Here is a 21,608-nt window from a genome sequence, read left to right as displayed (position 1 = left end):
CTGAACATGCTGCTTCAGGCGACGTCTGACAAACCAGAGGCAGGGTGGTCTAAGCTGCCGGAAGCCACCATCTTTCAGTTTTAGTTCCCCATCTGTCAAATGGAGGGGAAATGATGATCTCATCTCACAGGGATGGTCTGACTTTGGAAGACACGGCCTCCTTTGTCTTTGGCCAGGTCCAAGCAACTCTCCAGCATGCTGCTTGGGAAGGCTAGTACTCGGTCTAAGCTGAGCCTATGTTCCACAGAAGCAGAGCTGTGCCAGAGAAATGGAGCGCACTGACAACACACTGCTGCTCCAGTTTGCAGGCAGCCCAGAAAGGTCTGGCCACCTCCAAAGTGGTCACAGGCACCCGAAGGGCCAGGCTTCTGCTGAAGCTCACGTTGGAGCTGCCTGTGTCATATACCAGCAGCAGCCGCTGGCCAGAAGGAGGAGCACCTTAGGGAGTGAACTTGGAGGGCACCCATCAATTTGCCCATTCCTCAATAGCCAGCTGCTGTGCTGTTTTTTTTTTCACTATTGTTTCCACTTGTTGGGCTACTTGTCAGGCCACCCATCTCTATTTAAGGGGGAGGGGGAGGGCCAGAGGTCTTGGAGTACAGCACCAGATACCCCCAACCAGTAACCATCTAAAATGGGGCAGAGGCACTAGCAGTTTGGGCAATAACACAGCAGCAGTAGGCACATTGTTGCCAGCAGCACAGGAGGAGAGCTCAGTCACTGGCAAGGGAACCTTACCCCTTCCAGGAGTGTTTCTGAGGTCGTGGGTGCCTGCAGGGGTGGGTCATCACCAAGGGGGACAACACCAAAGAGGTGGACTTTGGTGGCGAATGAAGGAGAGAACCATTTTTTCCCCTTATTGGTTACCCTTGCTGAGAGCTGGGCAGTGACCTGCTTTGGGAGGGGTGCCTTTTGGGTGGAAGTTCATTGGTGGATGGTGGCCTAGGTGAGAGCCACTCCACCTGAAAGTTAGAATTTTCTTTGGCTATTTTCTTTCCCTTGCTATTTTTGGCAAAATAGTGGGTAAAGGCAGAGTGGGAGAGTAGAAGGGGGCTAGGAAGGCAGGTGGGGCTTGAATGTGACAGTAGTGAGTGAGTGGGTGGCTCAAAATATTTGTGGAATAGGTCCCTGCTGGTGATGGGGTGGGGAGGAGAAAGCCATCAAGAGGGTGATGGGCCAAGAACCATATGAAGATTGGACTGGCTGTTACAGGCAAAGAAGGGCTAGTCATAGACAGACTAGCCCTTCTTTCAACCCTAGGGCCACTAGTAGCTCTAGCTGTGACTGCTCCAGCTTGAAAATACTGCTGTGAAATGCCAGGTAAGTTAATGATAAGATCACCTTGATTCAGGATTTAATCCAAGAGGCGGGCACTGACCTGGCACGTATCACAGAATCCTGGCTGGAGTAGGAGAGAGGAGTTGGCCACTCCCCAACCATGTCCCACCAGATCTCTGTGGCCAGCAGCAGTCATGGTTACAGGAGCAGGGAGGCAGAACTGCAACCGTCCGTCTATCAGAAGAACAGCCCCCTTGCCAGGTACCCTGTCCAAGTTGCAAGGTTAATTGATTTATGTGGGTTCTGACTTAGTAGTTACATTGCTGTTTTAATTATAATTGGTCTATGCTGCTAAGGGGTGAGTGGGGCTCAGGTTAGGTTCTGTGCATTGGTGGTTTGTGAATGTTAGCGATTATGTGACTTTTATTGTAATACATTTTCATATGTACTGATAATTTCATTCTTTGACATTATGAATTTTGTTAGCTACCTTGAGCTTTTGGAAAGGTGGAATATAAATCTTGAAATAAATGCTTGTCAGGCAAAACTCCTCAGAATCATCCCCCATGGTACGTGAAAGGACAAATCTGGAACGGATTGGGATCTAGAGGAGTGTCAGCTGGGGGCTCAGTCTGTGTTTCACCCTCTAGCTGAAGCCATTGGGTGGGGGGGGGAACTACAGGAAGACCCACCAGACAGGTTCGTAACAAGAGGCGGCACCTATTAAAGCTTAGAGGCCAAAGGGCTGAGCAACACCGATTTTGACTGCTGAGGGAAACCATGCTCCCTTCTGCCACTGCAACTACCGCCACCCCCCACCATCACCACTTGAGAGAAGCTGGGTGCAGCACCCAACTGAAAACAGCTGTCTCCCCTCCCCAGCATCCCCAAGGGTCTTCATTCCCTGAGGGTAAGTGAGTAGCTGCAGCCAAAGCTGTCAGGATAAGGTCTGCTTTCAAGTTCCTCTGGAGATTGCCTGCTGCTCTCTCTTCCTGGCTGCAACACCGGAGTCAAGAGACAGCCGGGAGCTTTCCTCGGCTCCCCTCTGCATCCCTTCATCCCCTTTTCCTCTGAACTTCCCATCCCTGCACAGTTTGCCTTTTAGACCCAGCATAAAGATTAAGCAAACAGAGAGGCAACTGCCCCAGCTCACCAAACCAATTTCAGCAGCCCAGCTTCACCACTGTTCCTTCATGTCGTCCTCCCTCACACCCCCAACCAGATCCAAGCTTTGCTTCTCTCACCTTCTCAACATGCTGGGCAGCATGTGGACTCAGCCGGCGGACGTCCTTCACAAACTGCCAGTAATCCTTCTGCCTGCAGCAAACCTGCCCAGAAAACACATAATCAAAACCCTCCTAGCAGCAGAAGAGACTGAAGGGAGCTCAATCATCCCAGCTCCACCCAAACCCACAGAGGGAGGAGTCAGCTCATGAAAGCATTCTCACAGCCAGCTTTGCACTACTTAACGGGTGTTGTACAGACAACAATTAAAAGCACATGGATTCTACTGGTTATATTTCAAGACAAAGTGATACAACTCCATAGGCACAGGCAAGGAGAAAATGCCAAGGGAGAAATACTGCAAAAATAGTCACGCAACAAGGAGTTCCCTGGGTTATCCCAATCCAAGATAGGTTCAAAGTGTACATACCTGGAAATTGGCTGCTGGGCTATATATATGCGCAAGCCAAAACACAACACATACTGTGAGTGCAAGAGAGGACTGGGGGCCATTATACTATCGCCTTCTGGACATGAGTTTGCCCCAGGCCTATTCCAAAGCCCTTATTACGCTGGTGTCTAACAGAATCAAAGCAACACCTTATGCTCAGATTGTTTTCTTTCTAACCACAGCATTTCTCTCGGCAAGACTGCACAGACAACTTGCATTCAGGTTAAACAACAGCATATTTAACACGCCTACAGAGACACAGAATGGGTTCATGGCCATTGCACTTGGGCTGGCAGCATCTCCTGCAAGGCAGGCTGCCAGAGGAGGACAACAACTGAACAGCTGAGAAATTTTGCACTGCAGCAGGATGCCCCAAAGCAGACCAGCAACAACCCCTTTCGTATAAAAAGGACTGTCCAAAGAAGAAACAGGTTGGGGTCTGAAGCTTCAGTAAAACTCAGTCACCCCCAAGTAGCAAGCATGGTGGAGGAGGTCCCACAACCTCACTCTTGCTGGAAGCAACTGGGACAGAATCAAGAGCAGACTTCTGAGCCACCAGCCCTCCTGACTCCTCGCCACCATTCTACAAGGCAGAATACTGCCTCACAGAGCTAACCGGCTCATCTGTAGTTCTTGACAAGGGAGGCAGTTTGAGGAATCCTGCTTCACTAGCGGAGACTGAGCATCATCAAGCAGGGGCTGTCTCGTGGACTCATCAACTGGGAAATGGTCACTCCCCACCTCCCTCTTCTGCTGGGTTTAGGACAGAACTTTCCGTGCCCCAGTGCAAGCAAGAGATGATTTCCTTGGGTCTTTTCCTCTCAGACAAGCTGGACAGGCACAGACAGGAGTTGTCAGGGCTGAAGAAACAGCACTCACCCCCCACCCACCTTCTCCTGGAACTCTTTTCTCAGACTGAAGCAGTCAGTGCGCATTCCCCTTGGCCCTCTGCTCAGCCCCAGGAAGTGACACACAACCTTCAGTCTGCATTCTGTCTGTCCAGGAAGGCACATTTTGTTTCCCAAGACAGCCGCAGCCTACTTCCCTTCTTAGTCCTTCAACTTGAAGCTAAGCTCCACCTTTGGGACAGCCATGAGTTCACACTTGTAGGGTTAAATTTTTGAACCCAAGGCCACCAATTGCTTGGCTGCCAAAGACTAAACTGTCATAGGCAAAAGCAAGTCACTTCTGTTCTCTCTGGTCACTGACCTAAAGGCTCACCTGGTGCTGCCTGGGGATTCCTTCTGGACAGAATCACAATACTTGCAGAACCCCAACAGTTGCTGTAGGGGTTTGTGCCCAAAAGCAACTCCGGGAACACGACTTATGAGATGCCCCTCCAGCACCTTGCAGAGTCAATTTAATCTCTTTTTACAGGCTTGTTGCATTAAAAAGTTATTTCTGGAATTGAGACCTCTGGCTGCTTTTCTACGTGTAGATGTGAAGGGGTGTGGCATGCCTGCTTGGGTGACTGCCTCCAGGTGCCAGCTTTGGGGCATGATTCTATGCCTGCTTGCTCAGAAGGAAGCCCCAAGGAGTGGCCAGAGATTTGCTTCTGCACAAGTGGGTCAGCCCTCCATGCAGGCTGGCACTGGAAACAAACACAGAAAACCAGAGACACATGGATCCTGCAGTCACTTGCAGGAGCAGAAAACGTACTGCCCTCAGAAGGGCAAATCCTCAGGGGGAATTCCCACGCAGTTGGCAAGTGCTGATGGGATACAAGCATGCAGACACAGAACGTCTACCGAAGCACGACGGATGGTACTGGAGGAAGGCCTGGCAAGGCTTCCTCCAACTAAAACCCCTGGGACTGTGGCGAACACATGGTTGCAAATCCCACATGAGCTGAAACTCATAGATATGTTCACAGATGTCATTTCCCACAGATTAACTGTACATCTGGTAGGGGCCTAAGAAGGTCCAGAATGTCTGCTCCAGAAGAGTTGCTGTGCTGGGCTGTAGCAGATCCCTTGCAGCCCTTACACATTTTATCACGTGTCAAACTTTCACAGGCCAAGCCTACATTACATAGACTGAGAAGGTTGACAGGACACACAGGTGTGCGGTGTCTAAGTCCTGTATTAAGTTGAGGTGATTGTGTTTCTGTGACAGAGGAAGACTCCATTTCAGTTCATTATTTAATGCTTGGCCACTTAGGATACTTTGTTATGGTTTTTATTATGTTGTATTTAGTGAGATAAAAACGTTTTTACTGCCCTTCCTCTTCCCTCTTCTCTAGAATGTTACTGATTAGTGGACTGAAAGGGAGCAAAACTGTGCCTGGCCAGCTGGCTGGCTAGAGAAAAGATTAAGTGCTGACCAAGGACAACAGAAGGCAGATAAAGCAGGGCTCCTCTACTGGGAGAACAAAGGGATCCCTGAAGAAACAGGAGGAGAAGCACTTCCTTATCAGTTCCTTGTGTGGAGCTGGGAGGCCCGGAGTGCAGCTCTGGCAACTGGGCACTCCTTGCACCTCTCCTGTTGGGAGCAAACAAGCCGAGATGAGATTTCCAGCCCAGGAGACAAAGACATGGGGCAGAAGCAGCCCACCCCACGGGGAAAACTCTTCAGGAGAAAAAGCCCCAAGGGGTGAACACTGCCACAGAGTGGCTCCACTCAGGATATGGGAGCCTGACATACTCAGCTGAGTCAAAACAATTTGCCCTTGTAGCATCTCATCATTACATCCCATCATTACAGCCTGAAAATCCTAATTATCATAAAATTAAGACAATTAATCTACCTGCAGGAATTTGACAAGGACATCCTACCTTGTGAAGATATCATCTGACCAAATTTCAAGAAGTTTTGATGAGAAATGGCTGAGTTATAGCATCCTCACTTTTAATTACAAGCATTTTTGGTCCTTCAAAAACATACTTTAAAATTTATCCTTTCGGCAGTTCAGAAGTCAAAAATTCAAGTATAATATAAGGGTGCACTTTTAGCTTGGAGAAAATTTTTCAGAGATTGCAAGATTTTAAACTTTCAATTTTAAATCATTCATTTAACTAAGGACACAATCTTGTATCTTGTGCCTGTTTGGTAGATTGCATCTGCCCAGGTAAATCCAGCTTCCCAGAACAAAAATGGCTGCTGAACTTTTTATTTTAATGCATCCAGAATACACAAATGTGCACACATGTGTGTCTGCCAGAAGACAATGGTCCAGGCCAGTAATGTGATACTAGTTCCAGATGCTGCACCCAATGACTCTGTGCCAAGAAAAGTGGAGTCAATCTACAATCTAGGGCGAAAAATGACTGATTTGTGTTCTTTGCATGATTTACTATTTTCCTGCCAGTTACAGAAAAGGTAAAAGACGTATAAGAATACTCAAGTCCAATCTGTTCAGTGCTGAAAATCACCCTCAGTCTTCTCCCACTTCTCCAAATGTGCAAAGATGGAAAAATCCCTGCTTGTTTTAACCATTGCTACAAACAAGTCAGGGTATGAAACTGAGATCCAATGATTCCCCCTGACATCTGAACCAGGATAGGAAAGCCCTGCAACATAAATATCAACTCTTATCTCAAAAGGACAATATTCCAGCCACAAGATGATCACGGCAAGTTAATGATTTATTCTTGTGGCCCACAAAGGCAAAGAGAAACTGAATGTTGTAGGAAAGAAGAAATTTTAGCTATTCAACATCGAAATTTAAAATCATGACTGGCACAGAGAGACTCAGTCGCTACACTACATCTGCTCTCATTTTTAAAAACTAGTTGGGACCAAGTCTCAGGTGCTCCATGCGTCTCGTCCTAGTACCTTGCTGATTAAAATTGTAACCTACCATCTCTCAGTACAACTGCAGTAAAGGGCTGGACTAGGTGATCTAGGAGTTCCTTTCTGTTCTGCCATTATATGATTATCCCAGGTTATAAGGATGCCACCTACTGGACCAGCAACATGAGCATGAATACCAGAGCAAGCCACTCAGGGAAACCTACCTTATCAGGGATGAGTCCATGGTACAGGATACTGTGCATGTCCCTGGAGATTCGTTCCAAGCCACCATACTTAGACCAGACATTGGGATTGTTGATCGACACCAGACCCTCCACAGTAGTCTTCAGGTTACCCAGCAGCTTCCAGTGCTCCTTCCTGAAAGTGCAAACAAGCACCCAAGCAAGCCATTAGTTACACAGCACAAATGACGCTTCCATTGACCAAAGGTCTGGTTGTCCTGGACAGTTGAGCAACATAAGCAGAGTGCAGTCTTGTTCATTCACTTTCAAGGGAAACCACATCCATGCTGCACCTCCTCACTGTCAGTATTCAGCACACATTTCCTTCTGTGATCTTCACTCACCCAGCTCTACCACCTTCAGCAGCCCAAGGATGTCCTGCTCCCTCACTCCATCCTTTATTCTTGCCATCCCTTATACCTGGAAGCCCTTCCCAGAATCCTTCCATGGTGCAAGCCCTCCTCAAAACCAAGTACCCTTTGACCCAACCCCCTGGCTCTGTTCTATAGTGCAAAGAAACCCAGGGAAGTATACAGTCAACTGCATCGTCTGCTTCAGTCTTTCCCCTTGTCTGTCTCTCTATTGCCTCTTTTTGACTCCAAGCCCTTCAGGACCTTGTCTTCTCGCCATATGCAAACTGCCATGCATATGGAAGGTGTTAGATAGCAACAGCAGCTAACATGCTGTGGTCTTGATTACCAAGCTTCCCCACAAAAATTTTCCTCACTCATTCAGCCTTTAAATTAGAAGCTCCTATTTAAGACCAACAAGCAAAAATTACTAAGCGGGAGGGAATGAAAGAGGGTTATAAAAATTGGTCTGAAGAAAACACAGAGGAAAATTGGCTCTCTCAGGACACAAGAATCAATTAAATTTATGGGCAGCAGATTCAGGGCAGCCACAAGAATGAATTTAAGCACACAACACAGAATGTACGAAATTCCCTGCCACCAACCTAAAAGGAGAGTAGCCAGATTGGTGGAAGGGGGGACAAGCAAGCAAGGACTACAAGCCTTGTTCAGCAGCTCTGAATACTCGCTGCTGGAGGGGGTCACCAGTCAAGGGCTGCTGCCATTATGCCTTGCTTACAGGCTTCTCTACAGGATCCAGTTGGACACTCTGGAAACAGGATGCTACAGTAAATGAAACTTAAGTCTGATTCAGCAAAAGTCAAAGACTTCTTGCTCCTTAAGATAGTTTGTCCAACTTGCCAAAAGGAGGAATAGTTCACAGAATCCTAGACTAAAGATGATCTCCAAAGGTTTTTAATAAAAGGGTTGTGATTCAGAGAGCTCCTGCAAAGGCTTGTGTATTAAGTGATTACTACATCAAGACTACCACTCATTTACGTGGCACTTCACAAAATAAGCAAAAGACGGGTCTGTGCCTAAAGACGCTTGCGGTCTACATTTTGCTAGCAGAAGAGACAGACAGAGGGAGGAAAGGCTCATGCTGATAAACATTCACAAGTACCATTGCTGGCATATAAGGTTTTGTTTAAATTGGCATGAGAAGTTAAGGCAAAGGTTTGACAGGAGGCAAACGACTGGAAGTGAGCAGGGGGCACACATGTGGTATTCTAGGAATTTCCAGGCATAGTGGACAGAAAAGAAGAATGGATGAAAGTTTAGGAAAGCAGGAGAGTTTGAGCAGCAGAGGATAGTATAGCCTGTTGTTGAGGTCTTAAGCCTGAGAACAGAAACAAAGGCCGGCAGGCTGCGAGCCCAGACTTATATTTAGAAGCCTCTTCTTGTTTCCGTGCACATCAGAGAAACAGCTTTGCATATCAAGACAGAACTGCACCCTCATGGCCATCAAAACCAGAGGATACTGGAGGATCTAGCAGCTGTCTTTGTTCACTGCCTTTAAGAACACAGAAGCTGATCAAAGTCTGAGCAAATGCCCAGCTGCAGGGAAAGTCCTCTCGCCTCTCTGTCAAGCTCTCTCTCTCTTTCTTAAGGACATTTCACAAAGACACTGAAGGAAAAACCTTTTTTAAATAGTATCTACAGCACATTTTGAGATTCTTGTAATGACATCCCATGTCTTGTGAATAACATTCTTTACCTGGAGGCAGCTGCCATCAACCCCACTGATTTACTGCTATGAATGCAGCACTATTGCGGCTTTGTGAGTTCCCCAATCCCTATCCCCAACAGCAAGAAGCAGAGCAGCACAGAAAACCTGGACAACACCATGTCATATGATGTACAAATGTGCATGAGGGCAGCCATGAGCTGGATACAGGTGAGTTCATCTTCTGTGCCTGGTCAGTCTCCCTGGCTATGGGCCTTCCTTCCTTGCCTCGGTCTGTTGGCCAATATCTCTTCAAACTGGGAGAGGCCATGCTGCACAGCCTGCCTCCAAGCGGGCCGCTCAGAGGCCAGGGTTTCCCAACTGTTGAGGTCCATCCCTAAGGCCTTCAAGTCCCCCTTGCAGATATTCTTGTATCGCAGCTGTGATCTACCTGTAGGGCGCTTTCCCTGCACTAGTTCTCCATTTTGTTTTCTGTTGCATGGTGCAGAGTTGTTGACCAGCTTATCGGTTTTCACTCTAAACCCCACGCACCCCATGAGGTTAACGGACTGTGGCAAGGCAGCACCTTACTGGCTGGGGACTGCCCAGCTTAAGGTGGGCAGTAGCTGCCCAATGAGATGCAATGATCTCTCCCACTGTCGGAAACAGCCCCTGACGTCACGCTCTACGCCAATTGAGCGAAGACTTATAACTGGTAAACTGCTGCTTCCCGTGTTGTGCTCACACCGTATGGCAAAGTTGGAGTGTCCTCTCCAGGGCATGAAGCCTGGGTAAAGTAGGTATGGAGGGCAGGCTGTTACCCATGCAGCAAATCCCCCCTCTCCACGTCACTGGAATAGTCCAATGGAAAGGCAGAACCCAATATGGTTGGTTCCAGCGGTGTCACAGGAGTTGCCAGAGCGTGACTGTATACAGCATATGAACATATGATGCTAATTATACTGTCAGGCCATTCACTGGTCCATCTAACCCATTATTTATCTTCTCCAACAACTCTGTGGCCAGGATCTTTCCTAACTCTGCTACCAAAGAGCCTTTAAACAGGAGATACAAAAAACTGAACCTGGAAGCTTGTGAACGCAAAGCACATGCTCTACTGCTAAGTTATGAACCCTCCGACAATTAATGGATCCCTAGCAACTGAGACAGCAGGGTAAAAACCCTACAAAACCCTTTGCCCAATTCCCCACCCCCTGCCATTGTTTTCCAAAGCCAGAGGCAGAAGCCCTGTTCAACAATACTAGCCAAGATTCTTTCAACAGAAGATCTTTCAATAGAAGATCCTTCCAATGTCAAGAGAATGCATCTGGAACCTTCTGCACATGTAGCTACAGTCTGCTCCCAAAATGGAGGTGGCCAGTGGAAGCAATAAGCGACCCCATTGGTTCCTCCTACTGACTGCGATGACTGCACTGCCACAGGCACAGGTGCTAGATTACGCAGCCTCAGTTACCAGAAGCAAGAGGAATGAAGCCCAGCATCTTAGGCTCATGTAGCACATGCCATTCCTCCTGTGCAAATAGTTCCTCCTATTTAAATTCAAAGTGGGGACGCCCACAATGAACACTTAAATAAATGCACAGTTAAATAAATACGGCACTGCATGAAAACAATTTGAGAGGCACCCTCTTTTCAGGAACATGCCAGATATTCTCCAGCTCCCATCAGGAGAAACACAATTAAGTTAGCCACAGTGACTCACAACACACCCAGGATGCGTTGCTACCAGAAACAAAACTTTGTCTGAGAAGCAATTCCTCTTTCAAAACCTAAAGTGCCAAAATAAAATACAAAGTGAGACTCAGCTTTCCAAGTAAGCAACCCATTAGAAAAAACCCCAAATAAGCAGAACTGGCTCTGAAAGTAAAAAACCAGCAGGGGTGGGTACTTTTCCAGCAATACCGCACAGAGTGCCATGTATAGGACCATCAGACTGGGGCAGAAGTCATGGGCGTGCCCATGGCAGAGTGAGTTCCTGGCGTGTGGGGAACAGGTTCATTCTGTTGAAGACAATGTCGCTGACCTGGAGAAGTATGTGGGCGAGACCTTCACAGACACGAGAGAGACATCGCACACCCAGGCTGACAATTCTGCTGTTGCCACAGAGAGTGAGAGCGCCAAGAAAGGAAACTTTCTGAGGACGTGATAAATTATCCTTTAAAAAGCGACCCATTCCCTGGACTAATCCATGCCCTCTCAAACCAAGGACAGTCCTCTGCAGTTGGGGGGCTCCTAGTAATGAGCGATGGGTTTGTGAGGGGCCATAATCTTCTCCTGTATGCAGGGATTCCACAGCGAGCAAATGGATGCAGGTGGGGTCTCTGAAGATAGAACATTTGAAGACCACTGCGTCAGGTGAATGAAACAGGTATTTTAGGAAGACGGTGCTTTTCATGGGCCTTGCAACCAGCTCAGAGTCCTTAAAACGTTGAAGCTTGGTGGGGTCTATGCTATCCACTGAGGGCTAGCTAGTCAGCAACAGGCAGGGGGGGGGGAGAACAACTCATTCCATCCAGTTTTCCTCCTTGCTAGAGAGGTTCCTCCTGCTTCTTGTCCTGCAACACCTGAAACGTGTTTGGGCATGCAGACCAAATTCACATTCAGAACATCCCAATGCCTACTCTCAGCACTGAAAAGGCTCTTTCTGCACTGAAAAATAAGTGTGTCCTCCTTGGTTCATTTAATGGAAGCAGAAAAGGCATCCATCAGTCACTGTTGTGGGCTACCTGCTAGGAATTCTGAAAAGCCCTTTCCTCTGCTTGCTTCCCAACTTAAGAACATAAGAACAGCCCCACTGGATCAGGCCATAGGCCCATCTAGTCCAACTTCCTGTATCTCACAACGGCCCACCAAATGCCTCAGGGAGCACACCAGATAACAAGAGACCTGCATCCTGGTGCCCTCCCCTGCATCTGGCATTCTGACATAACCCATTTCTAAAATCAGGAGGTTGCACATACACAACATGACTTGTAACCTGTAATGGATTTTTCCTCCAGAAACTTGTCCAATCCCCTTTTAAAGGCGTCCAGGCCAGACACCATCACCACATCCTGTGGCAAGGAGTTCCACAGAGCAACCACAGGCTGAGTAAAGAAATATTTTCTTTTGTCTGTCCTAACCCTCCCAACACTCAATTTTAGTGGATGTTGCCTGGTTCAGGTGTTATGTGAGAGTGTAAAGAGCATCTCTCTATCCACTTGAAAAGGTGTTCTGGGAAACAGTGACTTCAATGTAGACTGCTCTGAAGGCAAAGAACTGTTTCCTAGAACACACACAGCAAATTGGCTTATGTCATCAGCCTTGTTGTTCCTGACATAAAGTTGTCTCTCCTGGGAAACTGAAACTGTAGCCCCAAGCAAAGGATCTCAAGTGACATGAATCAGGGTAGAGGCCTTTTTTGCTGCAGAAGTTGCCAGGGAAGGAAGGCAGTTGGTTGGCAGAACCCAGTCCCTAAACCAGGCTGTACAAAGCCTAGGCTCAGGCCTGCGCAAAGAGGCAACATCCAGCTACTGGCTTCTGGTTGGTTCCAATCTAGGTAGAAGCTGCACAGAACAGGAGGGGATGTGTGAATGTGCTCCTCTCTGACTTTAAAACTTTTGGTGCTAAAGCCTGCTGCTTGAACTGGGCGCTTTTCACTTCTTGGGATATAACTGCTCATTAAGAAAACAAAAAATCACCAGGAAAGTTTCATGTCATCAGCTTCCTCAAGGAGAAAGAATGGGGAGCTGTCTGGGCAGGTTAAGGAGCTTGGCAGGATTAAGTTCCCAGCAATAAACTGGGTCAGGCCTAGACAGAAGCCAAGCCAAGCACTAACCCATGGCTCTGTACCAGACTAATAGCCCACTGACTTGCAACACTGTCAGCAGGGCCAACATGGGAGCGCAGCTGAGGAATTGCCAGAGAAAGAAACCAGAAAAGCAGGCTGTGGGGCACAAAATAGAAGGACAAGCCAAGAAGGGCTGCTACCAGGAAGAGCATCATTCAGAGGCCTCAGGGTCACCTGGTCCAGCCACAGGAAGAGGCAGCCTAAGGAAGAAAACTGTCCTTCACCAGATGCTGCCACCAGCCCAGATAGCCACAGTGCAAGATTGCTTGGCCCTGTACGTGAAGAACTTGTGAGCGCTAAAGAAACAAAGCATCTGCTCGTGAACCTTGCCAGCAGCAGATTCCAAGCCAAGGTCCTTGATCTAAGACTACAACCCTTCTTCAGCCTTGAACAAGAGGGGAAGACCAAAGCAGCATGCAAGAAAATGGTCCTAAGTTCAGTTCCCAGCATCTCCAGTTAAAGGACTAGGATAGGGAGGAATAGTACAGTGAACAGAACCAAGAGCCTCAAACCAAGAACTCCGGCAGCAGTACTCAAGCGCTCTACTCTTTAGTACTACCAAGACAGCTTGTAGGGAGAGCTTTGCTGCTACACTGCACCCCATACACTGCACTGGGTCCCTTTAGGGAGAAGGGCGGGATATAAATAAAGTTTATTGTTATTATTATTATTGTTATTATTATTCACGACAGCAGCCAGGAGGAAAAGTATACCCAGCAACCCAAAAGGAATCAGGTGACCTGGGGAGCTAACAGGGACCTAAATAATAACTTTGATCAGCTCAGATCCCCAATCTGGGCTTCTTGCCTAAGAGAGAAGGTGCTGAACGCAGTCTGCCTTGCCTTGCGCTTTCTGACTGACCATTCTGGAACCTGATCTGCACCTTGTTCTTGAGCCTCTGGCCCTTAGATCTCTATTAGCCTGTAACAGAACCTGACACAAGCACCTTAGACGGCACCATCTGTCTGCTCTGAAACTACCAGTCCATTTTCCCACAGTCAGATCACAGTAGGCCTTGACAGGAGATCTGCCAGAGGAAACACTACAGGGCTAGATGGACCTAGGGCCTGACTCTGAATAAGAGCGCTTCCTATTGTCATTATTTGCCACATTCAAGCAGTTGAAGTGCATTAAGAAAAAAGCCACAATCCCTAGCCAAGATCAGGGATTTGACTCTCCTCTCGACGTTTCAAGATAAAATCACCAACACAATACAAAGGTTGTTTGTCCTGGTGGGCAAAGTCAGCAGGACATCATGGTTTCTCCTAACCAGATTCAGGGTGTGGGCAGCAACGTGCTCTGTTTTGATCAACCAGGTGCTCTGTTGTGTCCATGCCACCGTCCCAGATCTCCCACACCATTTGTTTTCCTGCTGCCAAGGTGCCACTTCTTCAGAGTCATTGCTTGCATTTACTACTAGCTTCTGGCCCAGCAAATGACTCAGCCAAGCCACAGCCATCAGGGTCACCTGATGCAAAACAACTTCCAGGACAAAACAGGCAGTGTTTCAGGAGAGCTGCAACCAGGTAACAGATTCAGGCTAAAAATATACTACTCTGAACAGCTATCCTGTATACAGTACAGTATATAAGCAGTGCTAAGCTGGTCAACAAATTGTCCAGGTTCATCCTTTAGACCAGGGGTCTCTAAACTTTTCAGCCAAAGGGCTGCATCAAATACCTGGCACAGTGGTGAGGGCCGGAAAAAAAATTAAATAAAAAATTTAAATAAATGCATTAGAGATGGAACTTAGATGAATGAATAAATGAATGGGCTCAAATGTCCAGAACTTCTCCAAGCACGAACACAGCCCAAGAAATAAAGCACACACTTAAATGGACCCCCATTCCCCCACCCCCAAAAGCACAACTCTGGTTCTGTTTGGTCAACTCGGCCAGAGGCTCTCAGGGGATCAGAGGCAGGCTGCAGCCGGACAGAGGCTCTCTGCAGGCCGCATCTGGCCCCAAGGCCGGGGTTGGGAGACCCCTGCTTTAGGCAGAGGCTGCAACAAGGAGTATCAGACCTTGGCAGCAGCTGAAGTGAGTGGAAGACAACACACCACCACTCAGGCATGGAGAGCGTTTTGTTTCCACTTGCTTGGTTTGTGCCTGATGCTGTCAAAGCAGCTAGAAATGTCAGTAGCTTTGCAATGCAAATCAAGCGGGTTTGAAATATTGGAAAGTCTATGAACAGCTACTTACAAAATAAGGAAGTCGAGGGGAGATCTCAGCTAGGCCCACCTGCTTTCCTATCATGCCCCTGCCATGCCCAATCAATCACACAAACCAGGTAAGGTGTACTAGAGTAACATCTACTAGTATAATAGCGAGCAAATTTTGAGGTACACAGAACTATTCAGCAGAGGTGTGAGGGTTACACAAACTATCCAAAAAGACTTTAAATATATATATACATGTATTAACATTGCCCACTTGTGGCTGAGAATTACAAGTGCTCACATTTCAGGGTGTATATGAAACACACAGTACGTTCACACTCCTAAAGCTGTAACACTTGAAACACATAAGCACATCAAACACACATCCCTGCGGGGAAGGAAATGATGATCATTATAGCCATCATTCAGTTTTGTCCGATGATGTGTTCTGCGTACCTCAGAAACTGACATCATGCTGCCTGACTTCACATGCTCCTGAAAAATGGATTTCCACCACAGCCATCTCCACACACAACTAGTTAGCAGCCTGCCATTTCCCAATTCAGCCAGCTAGCCCTTATGAATCTTCCAAAGGGACACCATTCTGTCCAGTACCAAGCCCAAGGAAGAGTCCAGTGTGACTTGAAGCATGACACTCCTCGCCTCCAGGGGTGGTGAGTTCGGGGCTACCCACCACTGTTCTTGTTTGGTGGTCTCTCTCTTGGGTATCCAGAGAGGCAAACCCCCGCTGGCACCAGCAAGGCCCTTCAGCTGCCCAGCCCCATAAGAACATCAGCCCTGCTGGAGCAGGATAAGGGGGCACATCTAGTCCAGCTTCCTGTATCTTACAATGTCCTGCTAGATGTCTCAGGGAGCACACAAGACAACAACAGGGATGTGCGGCGGATGGGGAGGTGGGTGAGGCAGAGCCTCCCTGCCGGAGCCCTTTGAAAAGTGCCCCCAGGTGTGAGGTGTGCAAGCTGTGCGCCTGGGTTGTGAGTGCTTGCACACCTCACACGCACTTTTCAAAGGGCTCCAGCAGGGAGGCTCTGCCTCACATGTCTCCCCTGGACAACAAGACACATCCCTGGACAACAAGACACCTGCATCCCGGTGCTCTGCCTTGCCTGGCATTCAGCCTACATCTAAAACCAGGTGGTGGCACAGGCCCATCCCGCCTTGTAACCTGTGATGGACTTTCCCCCCCGGAAATCTGTCCCATCTCTTTCTCAAGGCATCCAGGCCAGGTGCCATCTCCACATCCAGTGGCAGGGAGTTCCACAGAGTATCAACACGCTGGGACAATAAATATTTTTCCTCTATCAGTCTTTCAAAGGCGCCAGACCAGATGCCACCCCACATCCAGTGGCAGGGAGTTACACAAGCTAATGACATGCTGGGTCAGGAAATGGTCTGTGTGCCTGCCCTCACCCCCCAGCCCTCAACGGTGGTGGCTATGGGGCTATGGGGGGGGGGGAAGGCCTCCCCCCCTGCATGGGGGCCCCCCCAGCGCTGACCTGCTCTCCTCCAGCTCCCCGACCTCCATCCCTGGAGGGGGAGCGGCAGTCAGAGGGCCGCGGCGGCCTCCATCCACGCCCCGTCGACGCCCACTTCCGGCGCAGCCCCTCCGCTGTCCATCACCCGAGCGAAGCGTGACCAGAACCGGCGCCGCCTACCGCCCACTTCGCCCTCCCCCTTCCTTCCTTCCGCGCCTTGAACTACAACTCCCGAAATCCTCCGCCCCAAAACTACAACTCCCAGCAGGCACCCCACCAAACCCGCACACTCTCCGAGTTCTGCCTCTCGCGCAACCAAGGCACTACGACTCCCAAGATGCACAGCGAGGCAGGCGTGGCAACCATTTCCTCCTCCCATTCGTTTCAGCTCCTCTGGGAACTACAGTCCCCAGCATGCAAGAGCATTGAGTTAATCAACCCCTGTATTGCCAGATAGATTTTTGAGGGGTGTTTCCACCTTCTGGGCCAGTCTTTTGATGGTAGTGCTTTGCAAACACGGAATGCAAATTTATATTGCAAATATATTTTGATGACAGCGTTTTGCAAATATTATATATAGAGAGATAAAATTGTGTGTGTATTGGCAACCTTCAGTCTCGAAAGACTATGGTATCGCGCTCTGAAAGGTGGTTCTGGCACAGCGTCTAGTGTGGCTGAAAAGGCCAATCCGGGAGTGACAATCCCTTCCACACCGGGAGCAAGTGCAGTCTGTCCCTGGTCTGTCTCCCTGGCTATGGGCCTTCCTTCTTTGCCTCTTAGCCTCAGACTGTTGGCAAAGTGTCTCTTCAAACTGGGAAAGGCCATGCTGCACAGCCTGCCTCCAAGCGGGCCGCTCAGAGGCCAGGGTTTCCCACTTGTTGAGGTCCATCCCTAAGGCCTTCAGATCCCTCTTGCAGATGTCCTTGTATCGCAGCTGTGGTCTACCTGTAGGGCGCTTTCCTTGCACGAGTTCTCCATAGAGGAGATCCTTTGGGATCCGGCCATCATCCATTCTCACGACATGACCAAGCCAACGCAGGCGTCTCTGTTTCAGCAGTGAATACATGCTAGGGATTCCAGCACGTTCCAGGACTGTGTTGTTTGGAACTTTGTCCTGCCAGGTGATGCCGAGGATGCGTCGGAGGCAGCGCATGTGGAAAGCGCTCAGTTTCCTCTCCTGTTGTGAGCGAAGAGTCCATGACTCGCTGCAGTACAGAAGTGTACTCAGGACGCAAGCTCTGTAGACCTGGATCTTGGTATGTTCCGTCAGCTTCTTGTTGGACCAGACTCTCTTTGTGAGTCTGGAAAACGTGGTAGCTGCTTTACCGATGCGCTTGTTTAGCTCGGTATCGAGAGAATGAGTGTCGGAGATCGTTGAGCCAAGGTACACAAAGTCATGGACAACCTCCAGTTCATGCTCAGAGATTGTAATGCAGGGAGGTGAGTCCACATCCTGAACCATGACCTGTGTTTTCTTCAGGCTGATTGTCAGTCCAAAATCTTGGCAGGCCTTGCTAAAACGATCCATGAGCTGCTGGAGATCTTTGGCAGAGTGGGTAGTGACAGCTGCATCGTCGGCAAAGAGGAAGTCACGCAGACATTTCAGCTGGACTTTGGATTTTGCTCTCAGTCTGGAGAGGTTGAAGAGCTTTCCGTCTGATCTGGTCCGGAGATAGATGCCTTCTGTTGCAGTTCCAAAGGCCTGCTTCAGCAGGACAGCGAAGAAAATCCCAAACAAGGTTGGTGCAAGAACACAGCCCTGCTTCACTCCGCTTCGGATGTCAAAAGGGTCTGATGTGGAGCCATCGAAGACAACAGTGCCCTTCATGTCCTTGTGGAAAGATCTGATGATGCTGAGGAGCCTGGGTGGACATCCAATCTTGGGGAGAATCTTGAAGAGGCCGTCTCTGCTGACCAGGTCGAAAGCCTTTGTGAGATCTATGAAGGCTATAAAGAGTGGCTGTCGTTGTTCCCTGCATTTCTCCTGCAGTTGTCTAAGGGAGAATACCATATCAGTGGTGGACCTGTTGGCTTGGAATCCACACTGCGATTCTGGATAGACGCTCTCTGCAAGTACCTGGAGCCTCTTTAGTACAACTTGGGCAAACAGCTTTCCTACAACGCTAAGGAGAGAGATGCCGAGGTAGTTGTTGCAGTCACCCCTGTCACCTTTGTTCTTGTACAGCGTGATGATGTTTGCATCCCTCATGTCTTGAGGTACTCCACCTTCTCTCCAGCAGAGACAGAGGATTTCATGCAGCTCAGTGATGATTCTCAGTGATGATTCTCAGTGATGATCTTTTCTCAGCTCAGCTCGGAAAAGACCAACAAGGCGGCAGACTGGTTTGAAGCCCACTCTGAGGAGTTGACACCAGTCATTGAGGAAAAGAGGAGAGCTCAAGCAGCATACAAGGCCTGTCCCAGTGAGCGCAACCTGCAGGTCCTCCGAACTGCTCGCAGCAAAGTCCAACAGACTGCCAGGAGATGTGCTAACGACTACTGGCTCCAGCTCTGTTCCGAGATACAGATAGCAGCTGACACGGGCAACATCAAGGGGATGTATGATGGTATCAAGCAGGCCCTAGGTCCAACACAGAAGAAAATTGCCCCTCTGAAGTCTGCCACAGGCGAGGTCATCCAGGATCGGGCGCAGCAGATGGAACGCTGGGTGCAGCACTACTCTGAGCTATATTCCAGAGAAAATGTAGTCACCGAAGAAGCACTGAACAACATTGAGTGCCTGCCTGTGCTGGAAGAGCTTGACAGTGAACCAACCCTAGAAGAACTTCACGTGGCCCTGGACTCCCTTGCCTTTGGCAAGGCACCTGGAAAAGACAGCATCCCTGCTGAAGTCCTAAAATGCTGCAAAGAGATCATCATCACTGAGCTGCAATTGTGTGTGTATGTATATTATATTATTATGTATATTATATATATAGATAGATGTTAATGGATAATGTTAAGAATAGAGAGAGAAAAATACAGTATATATATATACAGTATATATTAATATATGTATTATATAGATAGATAATTTATAGATGATAGATAATGTTAAGAATATATAGATAGATAAAAATACAGTATATGCAGTGTATATGCATAAGTATATGGAGGAGGTCTGGTCTAGAGGGCAGGAGGTCTGGTCTAGAGGGTAGAGCCTCCGTCTGCCTGAAGATAACATCCACAAGGTCGCCAGTTCGTCGCCAGTTCGAGGCCATCGGCACCGTGCGACCTTGAAGCAGCTGACAAGCTGAAGCTGAGCCATTCCATCTGCTCTGAGCATGGGAGGATGGAGGCCAGAATGTGAAGCCAGATCGGAACGAAACACCTTGAATGTAGTCGTTCTTGAAAGAAAGAACCTTCTTTGAAATTGTAAAAATCCCTATTTAATAAGGAATTTAAATAAAAGCCTGCCTATGTAAACCGCCTTGAATAAAGTCTTGAATAAAGACCAAGAAAGGCGGTATATAAATACCTGTTATTATTATTATTATTATTATTATATACTGTATGTGTGTATATATAATATATTACCTAAAGTATAAAATATATATATATATTTTATGTATTATATAAATTTAAATTTATTAAATAAATATATATAATATATAATTTTCCTTTTTCTAATAATAATTATATTATTTTATTTTTATGAAATATATATGTATATTTCCTAACAACAATAATAATAATAGTAATAGTAAATAGTATTTAGATTCCACTTTTCAGTGAAAAGTTCACAGAGATAAGTTAACAAAGTGGTTTACAGAGAAAATCAGATATCTAATGGCTCTTTGTTCCTTAAAGGGCTCACAATCTAAAAAGATGACAAAGAAAACCAGCAAACAGAAAGTAGATAAGACACTGCTGGGGTGCCTTTGAAAGTGAATTGGACAGATTGATGGAGCAAAAATATTGCTTGATCCAGCGTGTTGATAACTCCTTGCCATTGGATGTGGAGATTGCACCAGGCCTGGATGCCTTTAAAAGCAGATTGGACAAATTTCTGGGGGGGGAAGTCTATCGAAGGTTACAAGCCGGGATGGGCATGTGCCACCACCTAACATAAGAACATAAGAACACCCCACTGGATCAGGCCATAGGCCCATCTAGTCCAGCTTCCTGTATCTCACAGCGGCCCACCAAATGCCCCAGGGAGCACACCAGATAACAAGAGACCTCATCCTGGTGCCCTCCCTTGCATCTGGCATTCTGACATAACCCATTTCTAAAATCAGGAGGTTGCACATGCACATCATGGCTTGTACCCCATAATGGATTTTTCCTCCAGAAACTTGTCCAATCCCCTTTTAAAGGTATCTAGGGTAGACGCCAGCACCCCATCCTGTGGCAAGGAGTTCCACAGACTGACCACACACTGAGTAAAAAAATGTTTTCTTTTGTCTGTCCTAACCCGCCCAACACTCAATTTTAGTGGATGTCCCCTGGTTCTGGTATTATGTGAGAGTGTAAAGAGCATCTCCCTATCCACTCTGTCCATCCCCTGCATAATTTTGTATGTCTCAATCATGTCCCCCCTCAGGCGTCTCTTTTCTAGACTGAAGAAGCCCAAACGCCGTAGCCTTTCCTCATAAGGAAGGTGCCCCAGCCCCGTAATCATCTTAGTCGCTCTCTTTTGCACCTTTTCCATTTCCACTATGTCTTTTTTGAGATGCGGCGACCAGAACTGGACACAATACTCCAGGTGTGGCCTTACCATCGATTTGTACAACGGCATTATAATACTAGCTGTTTTGTTCTCAATACCCTTCCTAATGATCCCAAGCATAGAATTGGCCTTCTTCACTGCCGCCGCACATTGGGTCGACACTTTCATCGACCTGTCCACCACCACCCCAAGATCTCTCTCCTGATCTGTAACAGACAGCTCAGAACCCATCAGCCTATATCTAAAGTTTTGATTTTTTGCCCCAATGTGCATGACTTTACACTTACTGACATTGAAGCGCATCTGCCATTTTGCTGCCCATTCTGCCAGTCTGGAGAGATCCTTCTGGAGCTCCTCACAATCACTTCTGGTCTTCACCACTCGGAAAAGTTTGGTGTCGTCTGCAAACTTAGCCACTTCACTGCTCAACCCTGTCTCCAGGTCATTTATGAAGAGGTTGAAAAGCACCGGACCCAGGACAGATCCTTG

At 47.9% G+C, this 21,608-nt stretch overlaps 1 protein-coding gene across 4 annotated transcripts in view; it reads right to left on the bottom strand.

Moving 5' to 3' along the window:
* The window catches only part of RUBCN (rubicon autophagy regulator), a 56,134-nt gene extending 39,546 nt beyond the window's left edge, over positions 1–16,588 (bottom strand). For all 4 annotated transcript variants that reach the window (XM_066621682.1, XM_066621683.1, XM_066621684.1 and 1 more), the window contains exons 1-3: positions 16,469–16,588; positions 6,910–7,063; positions 2,523–2,606 (exon numbers count right to left, since the gene is read on the bottom strand). In XM_066621682.1, the coding sequence (XP_066477779.1) occupies positions 2,523–2,606; positions 6,910–7,063; positions 16,469–16,497 (267 nt within the window). In that variant the 5' untranslated portion in view covers positions 16,498–16,588. The remainder of the gene's footprint in view (positions 1–2,522; positions 2,607–6,909; positions 7,064–16,468) is intronic.
* Between the last annotated feature and the right edge of the window lie 5,020 nt (positions 16,589–21,608).

This window comes from Tiliqua scincoides, chromosome 3 (genome assembly GCF_035046505.1).
Source record: "Tiliqua scincoides isolate rTilSci1 chromosome 3, rTilSci1.hap2, whole genome shotgun sequence".
NCBI lineage: Eukaryota > Metazoa > Chordata > Lepidosauria > Squamata > Scincidae > Tiliqua > Tiliqua scincoides.
The sequence above is the reverse complement of the archived record's forward strand: the minus strand, read 5'-3'. Positions and strand labels throughout refer to the sequence as shown.